The following is a 19,347-nucleotide window of genomic DNA, read 5'->3' as shown; positions in this document are numbered from 1 at the left end:
CATGACAGTTTGTGTATTCGGTGGCCTTCAGGTGGTATTTCCATGACTCCTATTATGGCTATAAGCAGGACAGGCTACAGTACAATATGTGGTTGAAATGAGTTAATGGTCTTTATCTGGACTGGACAGAGTAACATTTAGGCCACACCAAGCATATTTGGAGCAGTTTAATCAAACCCTGGAGCGTGTATTCCTTTGGTTTGTTTTTGGCAGGTGAGAATAATGGCATTCAAACTCAGGAGAGTTTGAAAGAACCGCACTGAGACCGCCTGGAAATGTGGGTCTCAATCCTCTTCCAAGTGGACTGCGGTGCGGTTTGTTAGGAGTGATAAAGTAATTGTACCGACTACAGAAAATTACCAGAAAATGAAGTTTTCGGGGCGCCGCGGTGGCTCACCGAGTAGAGCGCATACCATAAGGCTCAGTCTTTCCCGCAGCGACCCGGGTTCGAATCCGGCCCGCGCTCATTTGCTGCATGTCCTCCCCTCTCTCTCTCCCATACCTTCCTGACTGTCTTTATCAATAAAGCATAAAATGCCTAAAAAATAAAATTTAGAAAATGAAGTTTTCCCATGTGAATTTTGTTTACAAGCCCTCAGTCACTTGTAATTGGTCAGAAAAGAACATAAATGAACTAAATACAAAAATGCAACAAAGTGACCTTTCCAGCTATAGTTCGAACCAAAGGAAACAACCTGTAGGTGTTACAGTTATCTCCATACTGCTACTAGCACAGCATGGAGAACTACTACAAGCACAACAGAGATAAGCAAACAACCGTATCTCTCTGCTTGGTGGATAGATCATCTTACAGCCTCCACTTGCCTTGAGAGCATTTGCCGAGGCTTGTGCCAAGCTAACAGAGCGAAACGCAGCTAATGAATTGACTCCCTGGACTTGTTTTAGTTCATTATGTATCCTAACTTCATGACACATAGCAGCCACTCTCTTCAGCAGAATTCCAAACAGTTTGTGGAAGAAGGATTAAATAATAGGCTAATCCTAAAACCATTTGGTGTTTAATTATCGGCTGTGTGTGGCATTTATTGCAGTTTTGCACATCCAACTAGAAGTGAAATCAGTGGGACGTACATGTCTTGCTACTGAATGCAGGTAACTGTGTTGGATGTGAGCACACAGTGTCTGAAAAGGGTGGAGGAAGAATGTGAGGTGAGGTTTTTAAAAGGGTGCTGGAGCCGGTATTTATCCTTCATACAGCATTATTCGCCCCTCCTCCCCTGCCAGGCCAGCCTCTATAAGTGCAGAGTCCAGTGAAAAGCTTGATGCATTTATCTAAACCTGGTGGTGGGCTATCTGTAAATCAGCTGATATAGGCTCATTAGGTTGGCCTTATGGTCTTTAGGTCCTCAAGGCCTGCAGGCTATTACTCAGTCCTGCTGCTGGACAACACACACACACACACACACACACACACACACACACACGCACGCACAGAGAGAGAGCTCTTACAGCACTGTCAGCAGGATGGATCTCACCTGGTGATACTGTAGATCACTGACTTTGACCTTGCCTCTTTTTGTCTGCGAGTTGAACACACACACACACACACACACACACACACACATTGTCTCAGTACCTTTATCAGTGACCTGGTGATTGTTGTAATAGACCATTTTTACAGCCAACATTGCTGGTTAGCATGGCTACATTGCACTAGCTGTGTATAGTACATATCTACATATTTTGTGTTAAATCTAGAGACTTGCCCTTGCGGTCTTTAATAAGCCACAGCTGCTGATGAAATGGCAGGATAAGGTCAGGTAGCTAATAAAATAAAAGAATGGCAACTGGTCTGTCATTGAAGTAAAACCAGATCTCTTAATATAGTTATATTCCTTGTTCCTCTTATACCCAAGTATTTCTTTAAGGCCTTAATGTTATTCCCACTGAGGGCTTTGCAGTGTGCAGATCTGTTGTACTCTGTGTGTAGTCAGTAATCAGTCATGGTACCTTTTCCCCATGGCAACGTGGGCATCAGGAGCCAAATTCAAGTCAGTCATTCGTCACACACTTTATCTCTATATACCAGTTCACTATCAAATTGATTTGCAGCACTTGAGAAAGTAATTGTATATTTTTTTGTTTTCTTTGGTTTATTGAGTAGCATGATCTAATTAAGATAAAAGTAAGCAAGAGTTCAGTTATTGTGAACATTTGACATAGTTTTGAACACAATCTCACTTCCACTTGTATTCAAGAAGATGATCATCTGATTGCCGATCTCCCCCAACTGCAGATTCAGCTGGCAGAGCATCCAATTAAAATGATTCATTTTATGGTTGCAGTTCCTCTTCACTGCTGGTCGGTGCCTGACAGTTGTCTAGTCGTCCATCCGTAGTTAGGTCCGACGTAACGCCAAACTGCGCTCTCTCACCTTGTATTGAGTGATGCTCGCTCGTCCGGTGTTACAGTCTTCCTAATGTGTGTAAGCTCTGCAGCTGCAGTGGCTAAACTATGCATGGGAAGAAAATATACATATTCCTTGCCAGTGAATATTTTAGTTACAGCTAGCAAAGCAGTTTTGCAAGTGTGGAATTAATCAAGTTTGGGCAATGCTAATGAAACATTTTGGGTATTATGCTGATGATACTGAAAGACAGCTAACCTACCAGTGTGTACCAATATAGTAAAGTGGATCTATTCTTCTTGACAATACAGTGGGTTAATGATGTGGTTATCCTTATTATTCCAGGACTGCAGTAACTTCAACTACAGCAACAGTTGATGCTGCACACCTAGCTAGTCGCTGTGGGACCGCACAGCATCTGCACTTGTTAAAATATGTTGTGTCTTATTGCTGTAATTACATTTTTTCTGCTATTGTTATGTTCATCTGCATTGTTGTGTATTTTTTTTATGATAGGTCCTGACTGAAGCATAAAATTGCTTTTGAAAGTGCTATACAAATACAGTTTATTATGTGAAATAATCCGGGGGAACCCTGGGGAAATCATGTGATATGAGATTGAGAGGAAAATGACCTGCTAAAATACACAACCGGACAAATAACAGACGGCAACAAATGCGACTTGCAAACTTCTATTATCAGAGATGCAAAAAGTGTGAAAAGGTTTCGTAGTAATCTGTTATTTTCGTTCCTTTTCTTTCGTTTCCCTGACAGAAGCTCCGAGCCGGGGGAGGAGATTCCCATGGATGCGGCGTCGCAAGAGAAAGGCCAGGATGACGGAGGCGCTCTGCCCTCCCTCTGTCTGAAGCAGGTGTACCCCAAGTACACCAAGCAGTTCAACTACCTGCGCCTCATGGAGCGCATCACAGCCCTGTTCATACGCTTCCTCGGGGTCAAGGGCAACATGCGCCTGGGCCCCACCGCCTTCCGCACCTTCATCAGGTAGGGAATCATTTCAAGACATGATAAGTGCCTTGATTAAGCACTTATAATTTTCGTTTTGAATATGAACTAGCTCACATGATCCTGTTTTTGCTCAGGAATTGTAAGCTGAGCAACAGTAATTTCTCCATGGCATCAGTGGACATCCTCTACATAGATATCACACGTCGCTGGTCGGGATCGATGCCTGACTCCAAAGAAGCAGGTAACACACACACACACACACGCTAAAAGCCTCACCAAGGCACAGTACGTAGAGGACAGGAGAGCTGGGTATCCTTGAGACTTCGGGGGGGCGAACGGCGTTGCGCTTTGAGCTAATGGCTGCTCACTCTTCGTCAAATTCCCTCTGACACTCCTCGCTCCCGTAATTGAAATAAGCCGAGATCACAAAGTGACAACAAAGAGACTCTCCCGCATGAATTATTCAGAGACTGCACCTGGAAACGTTGGCGAGGCGGAGGGTGCGGACGGAGAGACGGAATGGATGGAAGGGCTTGTATAGAAGAGACTGTGAGCTGAATGCGAAACCGTCTCATAGGTATGCGGCGAGAATTCAAGGCGGGCTCGGTTCTTTTTTTGTTGCGTGTGCATGCGCTCAAGGATTTGCCGGGGGAACGGGGAGAGGAGAGGGATGAGGCAGGTATTTACTAACTTTTTTTGTTTTGGATGGTGTGAAAGGCTGACTCAGGATTTTGAACAGAATGATAAAAGCCCCTACCGCCTCAGGAGAAACCCTCTCTCTGTCCTGAATCCTAATTTCCGCACTCTCCTCAATTTCACCTCTTCCCAGCGGTGTTTCATCGAAGACCGTTGCAACGCTGGAGAGGCATAAATAATGGCAAAATGAGATAAGAATATTGAATTCGGAGTTTAGAAAGGGCAAAATGGAAAGGACACGCCGAAGACATTCACGCCTCAGTCATAAAACTCAGTACACGTGTACGCTGTGATAAACCTCACGATGGCGCGCACTGAGCTCAGGAGAATAGAGGCTTGTTCCTACCCTGATTGAGCTTTTGTTGTAAGTGGTTCAGAGGGATGAGTGGAATCAAGTTTATAGTCTCAGTGGTTTAAGGAAAAGAGAGAACTTGGCTGTGTTTAAAGGAATGATATACAGTCAAGGCAAAACTTCATTGGATAATAATCTCTTCATGCAATTTGATTTTGGTTACTATACAGACATTTCTCTTGCTCTCTGGACACAAACAGAAGCCCTACCACTCTGTTCAAAGTTTCTAAATAGAGAGTGTCTTTACTCTGACATTCACCAGTTCACAGGATCTAAAATAACTAACCCTTCTACTATTATACTAGGATGTCTGCTGTTTGGATTGATATGATAATTCATCGACCAGCAGTAGCAAGAAAATGCATTTCAGGCAACGGGGGGGGAAAGCGGTGTCAATTCAACTAATAATGCACAAAGGATAATGACTGTAATTAAGCAGCATATGAGAGATAAGATTACACATTTCTTTTCATCCTATCAGTGTCAAAGTGTGATGTCTTGATTCATTTGAAACAGCAAATTCCTTTTTTTAAATTTCACACTCTCTTTCCTTGGATTTTTCCTCCCTTCCTCTTCATGTCTCCCCTTCCCCCCCGTCTGTCCGGCAGGTATGGGACTGCATGCGTTTGTGGAAGCCTTCTTCTACCTGGCGGGTCGCAGGTTCAAGTCCCTGGCGATGAGGGAGCAGGTGGTGTCGCTGGTGGAGCTGTGCGAGGCTCAGCTGGAGTCCCAGGCGGGCGTCGGGGGCCCGGGGCCCGAGGACAGGCGCTCCGTGAGCTGCAGCAGGGCCCTGCCACGGGGCAACAAGGCTCGGGCGCCGGGCCCGACCGACCCCCTCCTCGACTCCCCGGCTCCCCTGCGAAGGGCGGCCAGCCAGGACTACCGGCTGCATCAAAGATTCAGGCCCGGCGCACTCAGGGCCAACGCGGACAACTGACTGGAGAGGGCCCCGGCCGGCCGTCCGACCCCCCACCCCCCCCTCCCCGCCGCCGCCTCCGGCCTTCTCCACGCCACGGGGGCAGGGGGATTAGGCCTCTGCCTCTCCGGCTCCGCGAGGGGGCACGACGAGAGCCGGGAGAAGGATTGGCTCGACCCTGCTGGCTGACTCGCAAAGAGGACTGTTCTCAGCTTGATTGCTTTTCCTTCAGCGGAGGAAGATGTCCGCGGGGGGGCCGGAGGAGCGATAGAGCGAGGGATGCAGGGCGGTTGGTGTATTCCTTCCCTCCCTCCTGGTGGAGTCGTGTATGAACGGTGTGGTCCAGATGTGGCTGGAAATGCCTCTTTTAAATATACTTATTGATTCTACAGAGCAGCTGTTTGCTTCCCTTCACCTCTATCATGCAATCCCCCAGGACAATCATGATACACACACTAATTACACTAAACACACACACACACATATACATATATACATACAGTTTGGACACACCTACTCATAGAAGCAGTTTTTTACTATTTTCCACATTTTAGAATAATATTAAAGACATCAAAACTATGAAATAACACAGATGGATTTATGAAGTGACCAAAAAAAGTGTTAAACAAATCAAAACTATCTTATATTTTAGATTTTTCAAAGCAGCCACCCTTTGCCTTGATGACAGCTTTGCACACTCTTGGCATTCTCTCAGCCAACTTCACGAGGGAGCCGCCTGGGGTGCTTTTCCAACAGTCTTGAAGGAGTTCCCACTTGTTGGCTGCTTTTCGTTCACTCACCGGTCCAGCTCGTCCCAAACCATCTCCACTGGGTTTAGGTCGGGTGACTCTGGAGGCCAGGTCATCCGATGCAGCGCTCCATCGCTCTCCTTCTTTGTCACCACAGCCCGGAGGTGTGTTTTGGGTCATTGTCCCGGTCAAAAACAAATGACGGGCCCAACTAAGCGCAAACCAGATGGGACGGCTTGTCGCTGCAGGACGCTGCGGTCGCCAGGCTGGTTAAGCGTGCCTTCAGTTCTCAATAAATCGCCGACAGTGTCGACAGCAAAGCACCTCCACACCATCACACCTCCTCCCCCAAAATTTGGACTCATCAGATGAAAGGACAGGTTTCCTCCGGTCTGATGTCCACCGCCTGTGTTCCTTGGCCCAAGCAAGTCTCTTCTTCTTATTTGTCTGCTTCAGTAGTGGTTTCTTTGCAAGCAATTCTACCATAAAGGCCTGACTCACGCAGTCTCATCTGAACAGTCGATGTTGAGATGTGTCTGCCGCTTGAACTCAGTGAAGCGTTTATTTGGGCTCCAATCTGAGGTGCTGTTAATTGGCGATTTCTGAGGTTGGGGACTCTAATTAACTTATCCTCTGCAGTGTAGGTAACTCTTGGTCTGCCTTTAAGAGCCGGTTCCATCACAGTGCTTGATGGTTTTTGCCACTGCACTTGAAGAAACTTTCAAAGTTCTTGAAATTTTCCAGATCCGCTGACCTTCATTTCTTAAAGTAATGATGGACAGTCATTTCTCTTTGCTAAGTTGAGCTGTACTCGCCATATTATGGACTACTACAACCAGAGATAATGGCCTTCTACCAAATAGGGCTGTTTAGACCAACCCTACCTTGTCACAACACAACTGATTGGCTCAAATGCATTAATGATGAAAGAAATTCCACCAATGAACTTTTAAACAGGCATACATCATGATTGTGGTTCAACATTTTCCACCTAAATTTCACTTCTAAATGAAAACTTCTCGTCGGTGCGGGGATTTCAAAAAAAAATATTTTTAAAAGTAAAAATTTTGGTTTCGGAAAGAAATTCATACATGGGCATCAACTTTAGAATTTATTTTTGTCTAAGAAAATGTCACGTTTTTAAGCATAAGCCTTTAGATAATGAAAACCATACATTCAATCAGGTGTGTCCAAACTTTTGACTGGTACTGTACATACACACACACACACACACACACACACACACACACACACACACACAAACACATACTCTCTTCAGGGATAACAACAGAGGCTCCAGCTTTACTGCTGACCACATGTAATGCATACACATAGTCGTTTCACACACACACATACACACATGCACGCACACACTCATAAGTAAATGTGTGTATTATATTCTTGAATTTGCACAATAACTTTTTGAACTATTACATTTGCACAGATATGGATGTAAGAGTGAGTGAGTATTTGTGTGGGCATATTGTGTGTGTTTTTGTGCGTGTGTGTGTCTGTGAGTGTATGTTTGTATTCGTTTGTGTTTAGTTCCTCAGTTCAGGACTATGTAAAGCCAGTGGCTCATTTGTCCGTCCTAGCTCTGTGAGCCCATTAGTGATGAGTATGAAGTATCCAAAGGGAAACGGCCGTGCCACCACCCATCCTCTTTCTTTCAGTTCAGCAGCTATTCCAGTCAGGCAGCCTCAGACCTGCAGCACCGGTGTCGGAGACCAGGTTCCAGGTTGATCACTTTGTAGCCACACAACTGCCATGGGGAATTCAGCAATTCAGCGGTGACTGCATGACAGAATTCAGACCGATGCTTTTTTTTTTTTTTTTTTTTTAACTGTGATTCAGATAGCTTTTTTAATAAAAACGTATCCAGGCATTGTGAGATCTGTCTGTCAACTGCAATGAACATGACATGGATCCAGTTACAGACAAAATGACTGCTATAGGGGGATGCCAGCCAGAGAGGTCATAGGTCATTGCTGTCAATTCTGCTTGTTTACACACTCCATTACTCACAGTAACAGAAATGTTGGGATTGTATGTTGTTTCAATTCTTTCTTTCCGTTCTTTCTTTTCCACTAAATTTATTAAATCCGTTGTCACATGAAAACCAAGTTGTGTGTGTGTTGTGTTACTATTTACCGAAACCTATGGGCAGCTGCTTGCTCACCGCAAAACTCATACAGGGACACATTAGAGAAGTAAAGGCTTTCTTTACTACATGCTGTAGTGCTGAGGTATTACTCACTGCAGCATCAGATACAACTAAGTAGATTTATAGATGCATCTTTAATGAAAGTAACATCAGTGAAAAGTGCAGAACTCTAAATCTATTGATAGCACTAGAATAAAGAATAAATAAGAAGAATAAAATATTTGCTCTTTTCAGTGAAGTGGTTTGTGCTGATGCGGTCGTCACTGCTGGGATATTGCCCACACATGCATTTACACAAGCAACTTTGGGAGTCTTTTAGCTCAATTAGGCGCTCAAGAATGGCACATGCATTCTTGTTGAAAGCCCATTTCTTCGCCCACATGATTTTGTCAATCATGTAAACGCTGGCTGTGGTGTATATATATGATTCTTTTGTGTGTGTGTCATACTGTGCACCGTTATTGTCCTGCCTTTGAGTGACTGGGCGCTATGGGGCTCAGTAACGAGTGCCATTTTCCACAGCATTATAGGGCATCATTATAAATGTTGTAATGGCAGCACTGTTGGCAGGTGCTGTCATTTGCGTCTCTCCTGTCTTGACCCGGGGTGATGAACATGAAATAGCTCACTGCTGGATGTCTTATCTGGGATCTGTGCACACACACATATTACAGAGAATACAACCATCAGCTAACGGCGCCTTAAAGTCGAGATGAAACGGCATTTCGAGAGTATCTAACTTCCGTATCGTGACGTATTTCCGAGTGAAACAGGAAAGACAGGCGGGACGTAACGTTGGGAGGAATTTGATTTGAACGTTGAAAAGTGGGCGTGTCATAACACCCGAAGACACACCAAAGTACCATGCTGTTGCTAGCTAGCTAACTAATGAATCTTAGCCTCTTAGCTCTGTGCGCTAAAAGTTGAAGATTGATTGATGGGTGGATGTCATGATATTATTGGTTGAAATTGGTTGAGTCCTGCTTACGTAAGCACACGGCATATTTTGTTTTACAGGAAGAAAACATGATTGAATTTTGATATAAGAATACAAAGAAATTGATTTTTTGTATTTTTTTTGGCATATATTGTTAAATAGGTGCACAATATGACCGGGGATGTGATCTAAAAGGGTTAAAAAGGCATTTTTCATTTCATCTCGACTTTAAAGGATAAGTTTGGTGATTTTGGACCTATATATCATTTGTCCCTTACATACCTGTTGTACTTGGACCCACAGAGAATATCGACTCCTGAGTCAGCTGTCGGTTGAAACAGTGAGCTCCTGTTGCCTCTTGCTGCTAACAATGAGTCCACTTATTGTAAGTCACTTTGGACAAAAGCGTCTGCTAAATGATGTAATGTAAATGTCCAAATGGGGTTTGTCAAAATATCTCCAAAAAAGCCGCTTGTAGGCTCCACAGTGGAGTTGAGAGTAAACATGACACAATTCTGCCATTACGCACACTTTCACTAATCAGGAAGTCACAGAACTATTTTTCTCTGCTGCAGCACAAACTGCTGTGGGGTGAAAGAGTTACTGGCGGCATGATCTAGTTTTGTGGACGGTGAGGTCACATTGTAAAAAATTGCACATGGAGGCAGGTAGAGTTTGGTAGAAGACTATGCTATGAGTAGAAATGGTGCGGTGCTGCTGCTTTCCGGGCTGTGAATATAAATACGTCAGTTGGTCTCTACATCGTTTTCACAGACTGGCTGTTTTGGAGATATTTTGACAAACCCTGTTTAGACTGATTGTTAGCAGCAAGAGGCAACAGGAGCTCGCTGTTTCAACTGACAGCTGACTCAGGAGCCGATATTCTCTGCAGGTCCAAGTACTACAGGTATGTAAGAGACAAATTATATAGGTCCAAAATCACCGAACTTATCCTTTAACCCTCCCTCACCTCTGCCTTTAATGCCAATCTACTGGAGCTCTCAATTGTTGTCTTTCTTCATAGTTTTCAATTTTCTTTTGATCCCCACAGCTCCAACAACTGGTGTTTCCATCACCGGCCCTCCCCCTTCGCTGCCTCTTTAACCTTCGATATAAATGCCCCTTTATCTATTTCATTTTCAGCTCTCATCCTTCCATCAAAATCTTGATAGTAACAGCAGATTGAGCTAGTTTGTCATTCAATACATATCAAACAGCTGCCCATACAGATCAATCAAGCCTAATCTTCTCCCGCGACTTCACTCGAAACAGTGACGCTGACGATGTCTGACACTCACCTTGTCCTCCACCTTGGCTGGCGCTGCCAAAGGAAGAATGGGACTGGAAGTACAAGATGTCAAAATTTGATGGTCACATAAGTGTCGGTGCTAAATCACCATCGAGTGAAACTGCAGTTTAATTCAACTGTGAGGAGCGTGCAACGAGGTGAGCGTCATAGGTGAGTCGGTGCTTATCATTTGTCCACATGCAAGCCCAGGCTGAGGTTTAGTTTGCACTTTTGCTGCACTTCTAACTCTTTTACCCGCTAGACTTTTTCAAAGCAAAGGAGGTTCGGGGCTGCTTTTCTGTTTTGCTATGCATAAAATAAATGTTCAGAAGCACACAGCGCTGTTTTGGCCTTTCCATTTGATATATGTTTAATGGTGGGATCTATGCACTCCTTAGCTATTGGAAAGCCCTTTGGCCTTGACATCAACAAGTGGCTAGTGGAGGGAGTACCGGCTGTTAATGGAGAGTGGTAACTAGTTTTATTAAATGCATTCACTTACCCCAAAGAGTGATGGGTGGAGGGTGTGACAGGGAGCCCGTTCCACTCGGCCAAGGAAATAAGCGAGCCTCACAGGGAGCAATTAAGGCCATAGCAGCCTCCCTCTAAAATACCCATGATGAGGATCTGCCGTTAATGAGGTTCTCTTTCTCCCAGCGTCCTTATCGCTGAGCCGGAGTCAATGAAAAATATATTAATCAAATTCAGTCGGTTCAAAACAAACAGCTGGGCGCAGTAGGTGGATAGGGTCTGAGAGGATGTAATCACACTGCGCCTCATGGAACCGAAGAGCACAAGCGATGTTTGATCTCAGTTCAATCAGACGGTAAAGCATGATGTTTGGGCGCCCGGTACAAGGATTTCACACTTGGCTTTCCCTGCCCTTGAGGTATACACGGGATACAGCGTGTGAGGCACTTCGTACCGCTTTCAACTCAACATTAGTCATACGATAGGAGACATTTTGCAGCGTATTCTGCACCCTCCATTTTGGTTAGGACCATTTCAGACTTTCTCCTGCCTACTGTGGGGAATAACAATCAGGCAGTATGTAGGTCAGGCTCGCTGAGTAGCAGGCAGCGCTCACAACCCGTCTTTTACATCCCTCCGTCTTTACCCTCTTCTCTGCCTTTGGACCGCGATTCTGAACATATGTTGGCTCTTTCAGTGTTCCACTTCTATCTCGAGCTCCCTTGTCGGCCATCCAGGCCTGCTTTAGTATTTAATGAGCATGTGATGTATCTCGCGCTCAAGTTAAAACTTCATTTACACTGTATTAGAATAATAAAGTGCAATCAAGTGAGGAGACACGTAAGGCCAAGATTTAAAATAGCTAAATAAAACTTTAATAGGTCTAGTTGCAAATGTACATAAATTGCACAGCCACATTATTTTGTCAACACAAACAAATTCCTCTGTACATTATTGTTTTGTCACTGTCGTCGAAGGAAGCAGAATCCAGCAAATACTTTACTTTCAACATACTTACAAAAGTATTTTCTACAAGATATTAGAAAACATACAACATCTTTTACTTTATTTATAGCTTTATATTTTGATGAATCTTTTTCTTGGACCGGCGGAGCTGTGTGGACAAGTGAGTGGGTTCTAGTTACAGAGACAGATCCATCATGGGGGTTCTCAGGTTTTCTGATTCTGTAAACTCCATGAAATAAGAATTGAGGTGGATGTATGGGCTGAATGAAGAAATAGCTAGGAGGTGAAATTAAAAAGCCAAACATGATGAGAGTGCTTCTTCTACTTTTCTTTGTGTGGAGTTACTGATGTTACACAGTGCGGCATACATGACAGCCATACATCAGTTAACTACAATTAATCTCTGTAATATGCAGTCTTATAATAAGACTACATAATAAGAATATATATCTTCTGATAAGATATGATCAGGAGTGTCTCAGTGTTTGCTGTTGGTACCGGAGGATCCCGTCCGCTCATCAATCTGAGGCTGTTTCCACTGACACAGGAGGAATCAACAAAGCTTCTGCGTACATTTATAATATAATGCTTTGTGATTGAGCTAATTGTATCAAATTCCCTTTCTTCACTTGTTAATTTTGTCACGTCTTTTTAAACTCCTGAAACAGCCGATGTGCTTTCAAAGTAACGGAAATGAATAATATCAACCGCTGAACGTAAAAGTGCATAGAGCTAGACCGATGAGGAAAACGGGATTGTGCTTGCGATTCTCATTGCACTCGATTGAGATGCAGATCGGCAGCCGCCTGGACTCAGCCTGGCCTGAAACCAGCAAGGCGTCATCCAAGACTTCCCAACAGTCACACCTCCTCTAATCAGCTTCTGCTACCGATATTCCACTCTGATACAAAACAAGAGTTTTAACAGGGCGAATACTGAAAAGTGAATTCAATTTTATAGGTCTAACCAATGAGGACAGATGACTGATTGAGCTATTTAGTATTTACAATATCCATGTCATATTGATACAGAAGAGTTGAGCACAAGATACATTTACAAAAAAGCTCTCTGTTAACATTAGGTAAAAATATTGTGAACATTTTATTTACACTTTCCCAGGCTGTCCAGCCTTTTGATACACTCAGTTATCATATATTCACTGTATATGTCTGCAGCAAGCCATTCATCATCATCATCATCACCTTCCAATTGGCAACAGAAAACAAATGGTGATACTGACGCTACCATTGGCCATAAAGCCAGGATGAAGCATGCAGAGCCTCACACTTAATGTATATAGTCTGTTAAAGGTAAGAAAAATGAATACAAAAATATACAAAATATAGATGCTGAAATGGCACGGGGCTATGGGATCTGATGGCAATGACAGGATCATTTAAGAGGGAATAAACCCCATGTTAAGACCAACTGTGAGTTAGCATCTTCACATTCAGAAGAAAGGGGAGGAGGGAGGGGGGGGGAGAGAGAGGGAGCGAGAAAGAGAGAGAGAGAGAGAGAGAGAGAGAGAGAGAGAGAGAAGAAGAGAAAAGGAGAGGAGAGATGATGCCACTAAGATTAATGGAGTCACAGTTTGGATGCAGCATACTTCATTACCACTGACAAACAAAACCGTTAGAGAGAGAAGATTCTAACTTAGGGAGGCCATCATTCCGATGGCCCGCCAGTCCAGTGTATAGTATGTGTGGGTGTGTCTGAACACATTGCCTCTCTATAGCTCTCCTTGTGCTACTAGGGTGAAAAGACCACAGATATGGCTCGTGTCCCGACCATGGCGGGACACGCAACCGACACACGGCGTAACGGATGAACTGCTAAATCAAAAACCCGGGTGAAACGTGACCGGTTCCGCTGAACCGTGTTGTCTGTCGTTCGGAGCAGTGATGAGCACCGTGAGGGGGACTGATCGCCTGACTGTGCGAGTTCACACTCATTGGCGGGAGTGCAAGTTATGTCACTCGGAGATAGCGCGTATGTAAAGGATGAAGCGTCATGGAGATTATAAGGACGACTGCGATGGTGCTGATCACTGCTCCGTGCGGTCTCTCCACCGGGGGCACGCTAAAGCTTCACTCGTTCATCGGAGGAAAAAAAATCAAAATAAAACTCGCTAAGTTTAAGAACTCACTCCTAAATAAAGGGCTGCTTTCATATTTGAGATTATCAAATATAGGTATATGTGTGTATATTCTATAGAAGAAAAAAGAAATGCATACATCTATATTAAATCTCATTAATATAGTATCACATAGAGTTCATTTACTTTAGTGTTCATAATACATTAAGAGTGTACAATTTATTTTTTATCCTTTACAAATCCACAGTATAAGTTGTGCCGTTTTTTGCAGAAATAGGGGGAGCTGCGGGATAAAGAAGAGGTGTGTTCCTTACTTAAGGCGTTTCATGTACCAATAGCTTTCACAAAGTGCACGACATGGGGGGTGGCAGGGGGACGGGGTTCGCGGGGCACTTTGGAACACACCCGAGGACTGAGGGGGGAAATGAGACGATTGTATTTGGACTAAAAATATCTTTTGAAGCTCCTATTTGGTTGTTTTTTTTTTTTTTTAAAACAAGGACATTGAAATAAAGCACTGGAAAATAATCCTCTCAAGACAACTATAGTGATATTTGTCGATGCTGTGTTCTTTTTGTTTTTACTGGGTTCCACTTGGTCGTCGAGAAGAAGAAGAAGAAAGAGAGAGGAGGAGAGGAGGGGTGCTAGGGCGACTGTCTCTGACAGCCACTGTGTGTGATTATATAGTGGTTTGTCCCAGGCGTGGGCGGGGTCTTGAAGTGTCCCGGCAACTGCGTACATCCATTGGAAATATCCAAATCGGTTGATTGACGGAGAGCTTTGAGTTCATTATCTACAGGCTTTGCCCCACCTCCTCTGGCCATCACCCTCTTACTGAAGGCCCTCTGGTGATCAGTTATGTCCATTGGCTCTCATTCTCTTGGTAATCTGTCTGTCATCCTGAAGTCCCGCCTCCGCCGGTTGGCCCCTCAGAGCGATGTCCTCACTCCTACACTGTTAAGTGTCCAAAAAACGGAAGTGTCTTCCACAAGTACTATGTCCCCTTTTAAAAACGATCACACACACGTACACGCACACACACCCACAGAATCTTCCGGGCCGACATGCATCCATGCAGGCACGTAGACATACTCTCATTCACACACAGACACATGCACACCACAGACACTCCGGTCGGATGCCAGTCTGTCTAGCAGTTGCTGCTGTTCCTAAACTCTCCGTTCTCCGTGATCTGGAGCTTGGTGGGGTTGGTGGGGGAGATGCCGTTGCGGGTCTGCATGCTGTAGCGCTCCTTCAGCTGGGTGAGCGCGCTCATCAGACGGGCGTTGGCTGCATCCAGGGATGCTATGCGCTTTTCCTGCACACACACAGACACACACACACACACAGAGTTAGAGACAGATACACTCTCAACAAAAACATACACCGATTTTCTTGCAAAATGAGGAAGACCAAATTGATTCAATAATAATCTCCCTCCTCAGGTCTAGTTAGTATGTGCTCATAGTGTTAACTGTATCATGTCGTGTCTCATGGCAGGACGGCCTGAGCCACTCTGGCAAGTTTCTCTCCCCTGCCTTCGTAACGAGCTTTTCATTTTCATTCTCTCCGTCTGTTTACTGTGGGAAACAGCTTATTGCCTTACTGCTGCGTGTTTGTTTGCAGATGCAAAGTCTCATTACTTCAGTGTGTGAAATAGATTGAGCACTCATGCGTGTCTGTGTCTCGGTTTGTGTATATGTGTGTTATCCCTAAGAGTTGTCGCTGCATACTTTTGTTTGTTTTTTAATGTAAAAACTTGAATGTCTTACTTATACATTAATCTTCAGAGGCACACACATCGGCTTGCTTGTGTGTGTGTGTGTGTTTGTGCAGATGTACATTTGTATATGCATAATGTCTTATCTGTGCATTGTTTCCAGAGTGGTGATGTGAGCATCTTATAGACAGAATGGTATCCAGTGCTACGCCTGTCTGACAAACACTCCAACACTGATTTATGTTCAACGTTCAAAATTCTCTGCACCAATGTGCTCCAAAGTGCCACAGAGATACTTTTCTGTTTTCTGACAAGGATCTCAAATACAGTTTTATATGAATAAGAAACACATGGATTATAGAGGAGCGACAAAGAGCTAAAAAGATACATAAAGTAGTTGTAAATGTAGGTTGTATAAGAAATAGGGAGAGCTGAGAAATGCTGCTCAGTCAGTCAGGCTTGTCAATGCCACAGAGTTGTAACAGCTATGAATTAAACATGTCTTTGTATTTCCATGGCATATCACCCTTCACTTCACCAGGAAAAAATGCACAGTGGAAAGCACATACAAATTTGAAACACATACATACACACACAGGCAGACAGAAAGTATCTACAAAACTGTATGCTATCTGCACAGTGGGCACTAGAGCTTCCCTGTCAGTCAACCCATTGTAACATGGTGGTGCTGTCAAACTGACCTGTGCATCAATGATCTTCTGTTTGGAGTCTACCACTGCCTGCATGTCTGAATGGTCCTTCTTCAGCTCTTCCTCCACCGACATCAACCTGGAAATGCAGAACAAGACAGTAGTGTTACAAGCAGACCACAATATAAGCCTACTCAAATGAGACGAGGATATGTGGACTAAGAGAGGAGTTTGAAACTATTACAGTTAGTATGTGTTTGAGTGTGCATGTGGGTGCGTGCCGTGCATTTTAGAGTCTTCATTTAATTTCAATATTTTATTGAGTTTGCAGAGTGGCAGAGGATAGAGATCCGAAGCATGAAGGGAAGCCATTTGTCTTCTGACATCCCAGACATCACAGAAAACAGATGGACAAAGCTGCATATCACACAGCTTCATCCATACAGCTTCTCTCTATCCTCTCAGTCTTTGTGGGTAGCTTTGTTTATTAGATGCTCAGCAGCACCTTCATAAGAGCCGGGTTCAGTGTGTGCGTTGGCTTGTGCCTTCTTATGTAACACCGTCTGCAGTGCGCACTTTTTTAGGAGAATTACGGTACGTGCTGTTTAGGTGGTGCAGAGCCCTAAGCATAAGGGGAATACAGTGTGCACTTATACACCAGGTAGTACAGTGAAAGTCACACAAGCATGAATTAAATACTTTGTTCAGCAGTTCTCTTCGTTACAACAGGCACAGTTTGGGGAGAGCTGGGGTTCACTGCACCCCCTAGTGGCCTTAACCACAAATGTACAGTACTGTGCAAAAGTCCATAAAGCAAAGATGCTTTCAAAAATAATGAAATGAAAAGTTTCTAAATATCAAAGAAATTACTATAAAGAGCAGTCTACTGACACACTAATGCAGAAAACAAATAAACATCTAAGACAAAATATATATAAAAAAATCTAGGGTGCCTAAGACTTAGTGCATTTTTTTTAAGCAGAATTTACCATACAATGTAATATATTGTTCTATAATAATAAATACAATGGTGAAAAAAAGCATAGTATGATTTTTTTCCCTCAAATTGACTGCAAAACTGTCACCAAAGAAAATAATGGGTATTTATGGCAGCTGGAGGCGTCTTCTTCTGCACTAGGTAAAACATTCATTACGCAAAGTGTTGAAAACCCAGGCAGTGAACGCTGCTTCTGTCTGCTCATGTACATTTCATGTGGCCAGTAGCTTAATGCCTGCTATTGTGCACAGTGCAAACTTGTTTGTCTATGTGCTCTGGCAGCCTGTGCCTCTGTAATCTCATGCTTGTTGTGTAATGATCCATCGCTTCTGGAGGAGCTGTCGATTCAGCACCGCTGGTCATATCACACGATGTTTGAAATGTGGCCTCGCCTTGTTATTTCCATTTATTTCTGTTCATTTTATTTATGCCTTGGGTAAGGGGCAATTTTATAAAGAAAGAAGTTATTGGAGAATGCTTGCCTGGCACAATTCTGTTCCATTCTGTTTTATTGAATTAAATGCACTTGTGAATAACACGGGCCTTCTGTGTGTTGTAACAAGTCTGTATTCAGCAGCCACGGGGTATTGAGCCGGTGCCTATCGATAATGGACAGTTAACCTCCATTGTACACGTTCCTCATGGCGACTGCCCCCCTCAAGCTGACATTTCAAACTGCGCCTGTGAGTTTCATTCACTCCAATTGCACTCCAAGCGCACTGCTTAGACTACATGGTCAATAAAAATAACAAGATGAATACCAGACCCAATCCCACTCACATCAGAATCAGCATCATCGTAGAGTGTGTTAAATGTAGTGAGTCTGTAACGCATCATCGATGTACCTGCTGATGATGCCCTTCATCTGGAGGTCCTTGTCATCCTGCTGTCTGCGCAGGCGCTCCTCGGACTCCTCCAGCCGGGCCTGGTACTCCATCAGGACCTTTTGGGCCTGTTCGTCCTGACCTTTCAGGCGCGCCTCGTACTCTTCCAGCTTCTGCACCGACGCCCGCAGCTTCTCCTGCAGCACTGCAATCTCCTGCTGGTACTGAACAGACAGAACAGAGAGGTGGAGAAATAAAGAGATCCTCATCATCATCGTTGTTATTATCATCATGGTAATTGTCATCATCGACCCTTTCAGCAGGGTCTTGCTCTTCATTACCATATCGACGACAACAACAACAGCAAAATCTTTCTATTAGTCCCGGGACTGCGTCCTCTTGCTGCTGGGACTGAGGATAATTCTTGCTAGAATAGAGAGATGGCCTGTGCCAGCGGTATAACCATCATTGGCATCACTGGTATCATTAAAAAGCCATCCTCAATGTCCTAATTATACCAATCTTCTGCTAGACTTGTATAGCTGTACTAAAACATTTCCCATGACAATCCCATTGCCTTCTATTTGCCTTTTATATTAAGTTTTCATTTCTCCTTCCAAGTGTTTCCACTAAACACAATCCCCATTTCGGGAAAACTATCATTCTTTGGTTTTTATATAGGCACTGAGGCAAATCTTTCATTGCAAAAAGCTCAACTCTCAATAAATCAAAAGAGAGAGGCCAATCCAGCTGTGTCCCCAATCGGGCCGCTGGTTTGGCTCTAAACCAAAGACCTCTGACCTCGTGAGAGGTTGAGCTTAATCTGGGCAGTGTCCAGAGGAGAGGAGAGGAGAGGAGAGGAGGAGGAGAGGAGAGGAGAGGAGAGGAGAGGAGGAGGGATGCAACCTCTGTAGTTCTAGTCTAGCCTGTGCCATAAGCCTGAAAATCTTTCCTTGACCTCTCGCTTGGACCGTAGAGAGGCTTTTTAAGGGGTTTTCTGCTGGTGAGGAGGAATGAGTGGAAGACGCAAATCCCTTCTGGATTTATAAAAACATATTCCCTACAACAGTGAGGGATCCTGTGGTCAGTCCGCGTGCCACTGGAAGACCAGTAAGATCGACTCCACTGACGGGAAAACCTCACAGTGAATGAGACAAAAACACTACTAGATAAACTACAGATTTGAGA

The 19,347-nt window shown here is 44.0% G+C and overlaps 2 protein-coding genes across 6 annotated transcripts in view; one reads left to right on the top strand and one right to left on the bottom strand.

Moving 5' to 3' along the window:
* ttll11 (tubulin tyrosine ligase-like family, member 11) overlaps nt 1-5,319 on the top strand; it is a 32,713-nt gene extending 27,394 nt beyond the window's left edge. Inside the window, 3 exon segments of the mRNA XM_071924038.2 lie at nt 3,146-3,370; nt 3,469-3,575; nt 4,991-5,319. Of these exon segments, the coding sequence (XP_071780139.2) occupies nt 3,146-3,370; nt 3,469-3,575; nt 4,991-5,319 (661 nt within the window).
* Nucleotides 5,320-12,955: 7,636 nt separating this feature from the next.
* Nucleotides 12,956-19,347, bottom strand: part of dab2ipb (DAB2 interacting protein b) — a 126,994-nt gene continuing 120,602 nt past the window's right edge. For all 5 annotated transcript variants that reach the window (XM_078286326.1, XM_078286325.1, XM_071924030.2 and 2 more), the window contains 3 exons: nt 18,181-18,383; nt 16,390-16,477; nt 12,956-15,286 (listed from right to left, as the gene is read on the bottom strand). In XM_078286326.1, the coding sequence (XP_078142452.1) occupies nt 15,119-15,286; nt 16,390-16,477; nt 18,181-18,383 (459 nt within the window). In that variant the 3' untranslated portion in view covers nt 12,956-15,118. The remainder of the gene's footprint in view (nt 15,287-16,389; nt 16,478-18,180; nt 18,384-19,347) is intronic.

Source organism: Centroberyx gerrardi, chromosome 2, assembly GCF_048128805.1.
Source record: "Centroberyx gerrardi isolate f3 chromosome 2, fCenGer3.hap1.cur.20231027, whole genome shotgun sequence".
Taxonomy (NCBI): domain Eukaryota; kingdom Metazoa; phylum Chordata; class Actinopteri; order Beryciformes; family Berycidae; genus Centroberyx; species Centroberyx gerrardi.
Note: the sequence above shows the minus strand (reverse complement) of the source record. Positions and strands in the feature narration are given on the sequence as shown.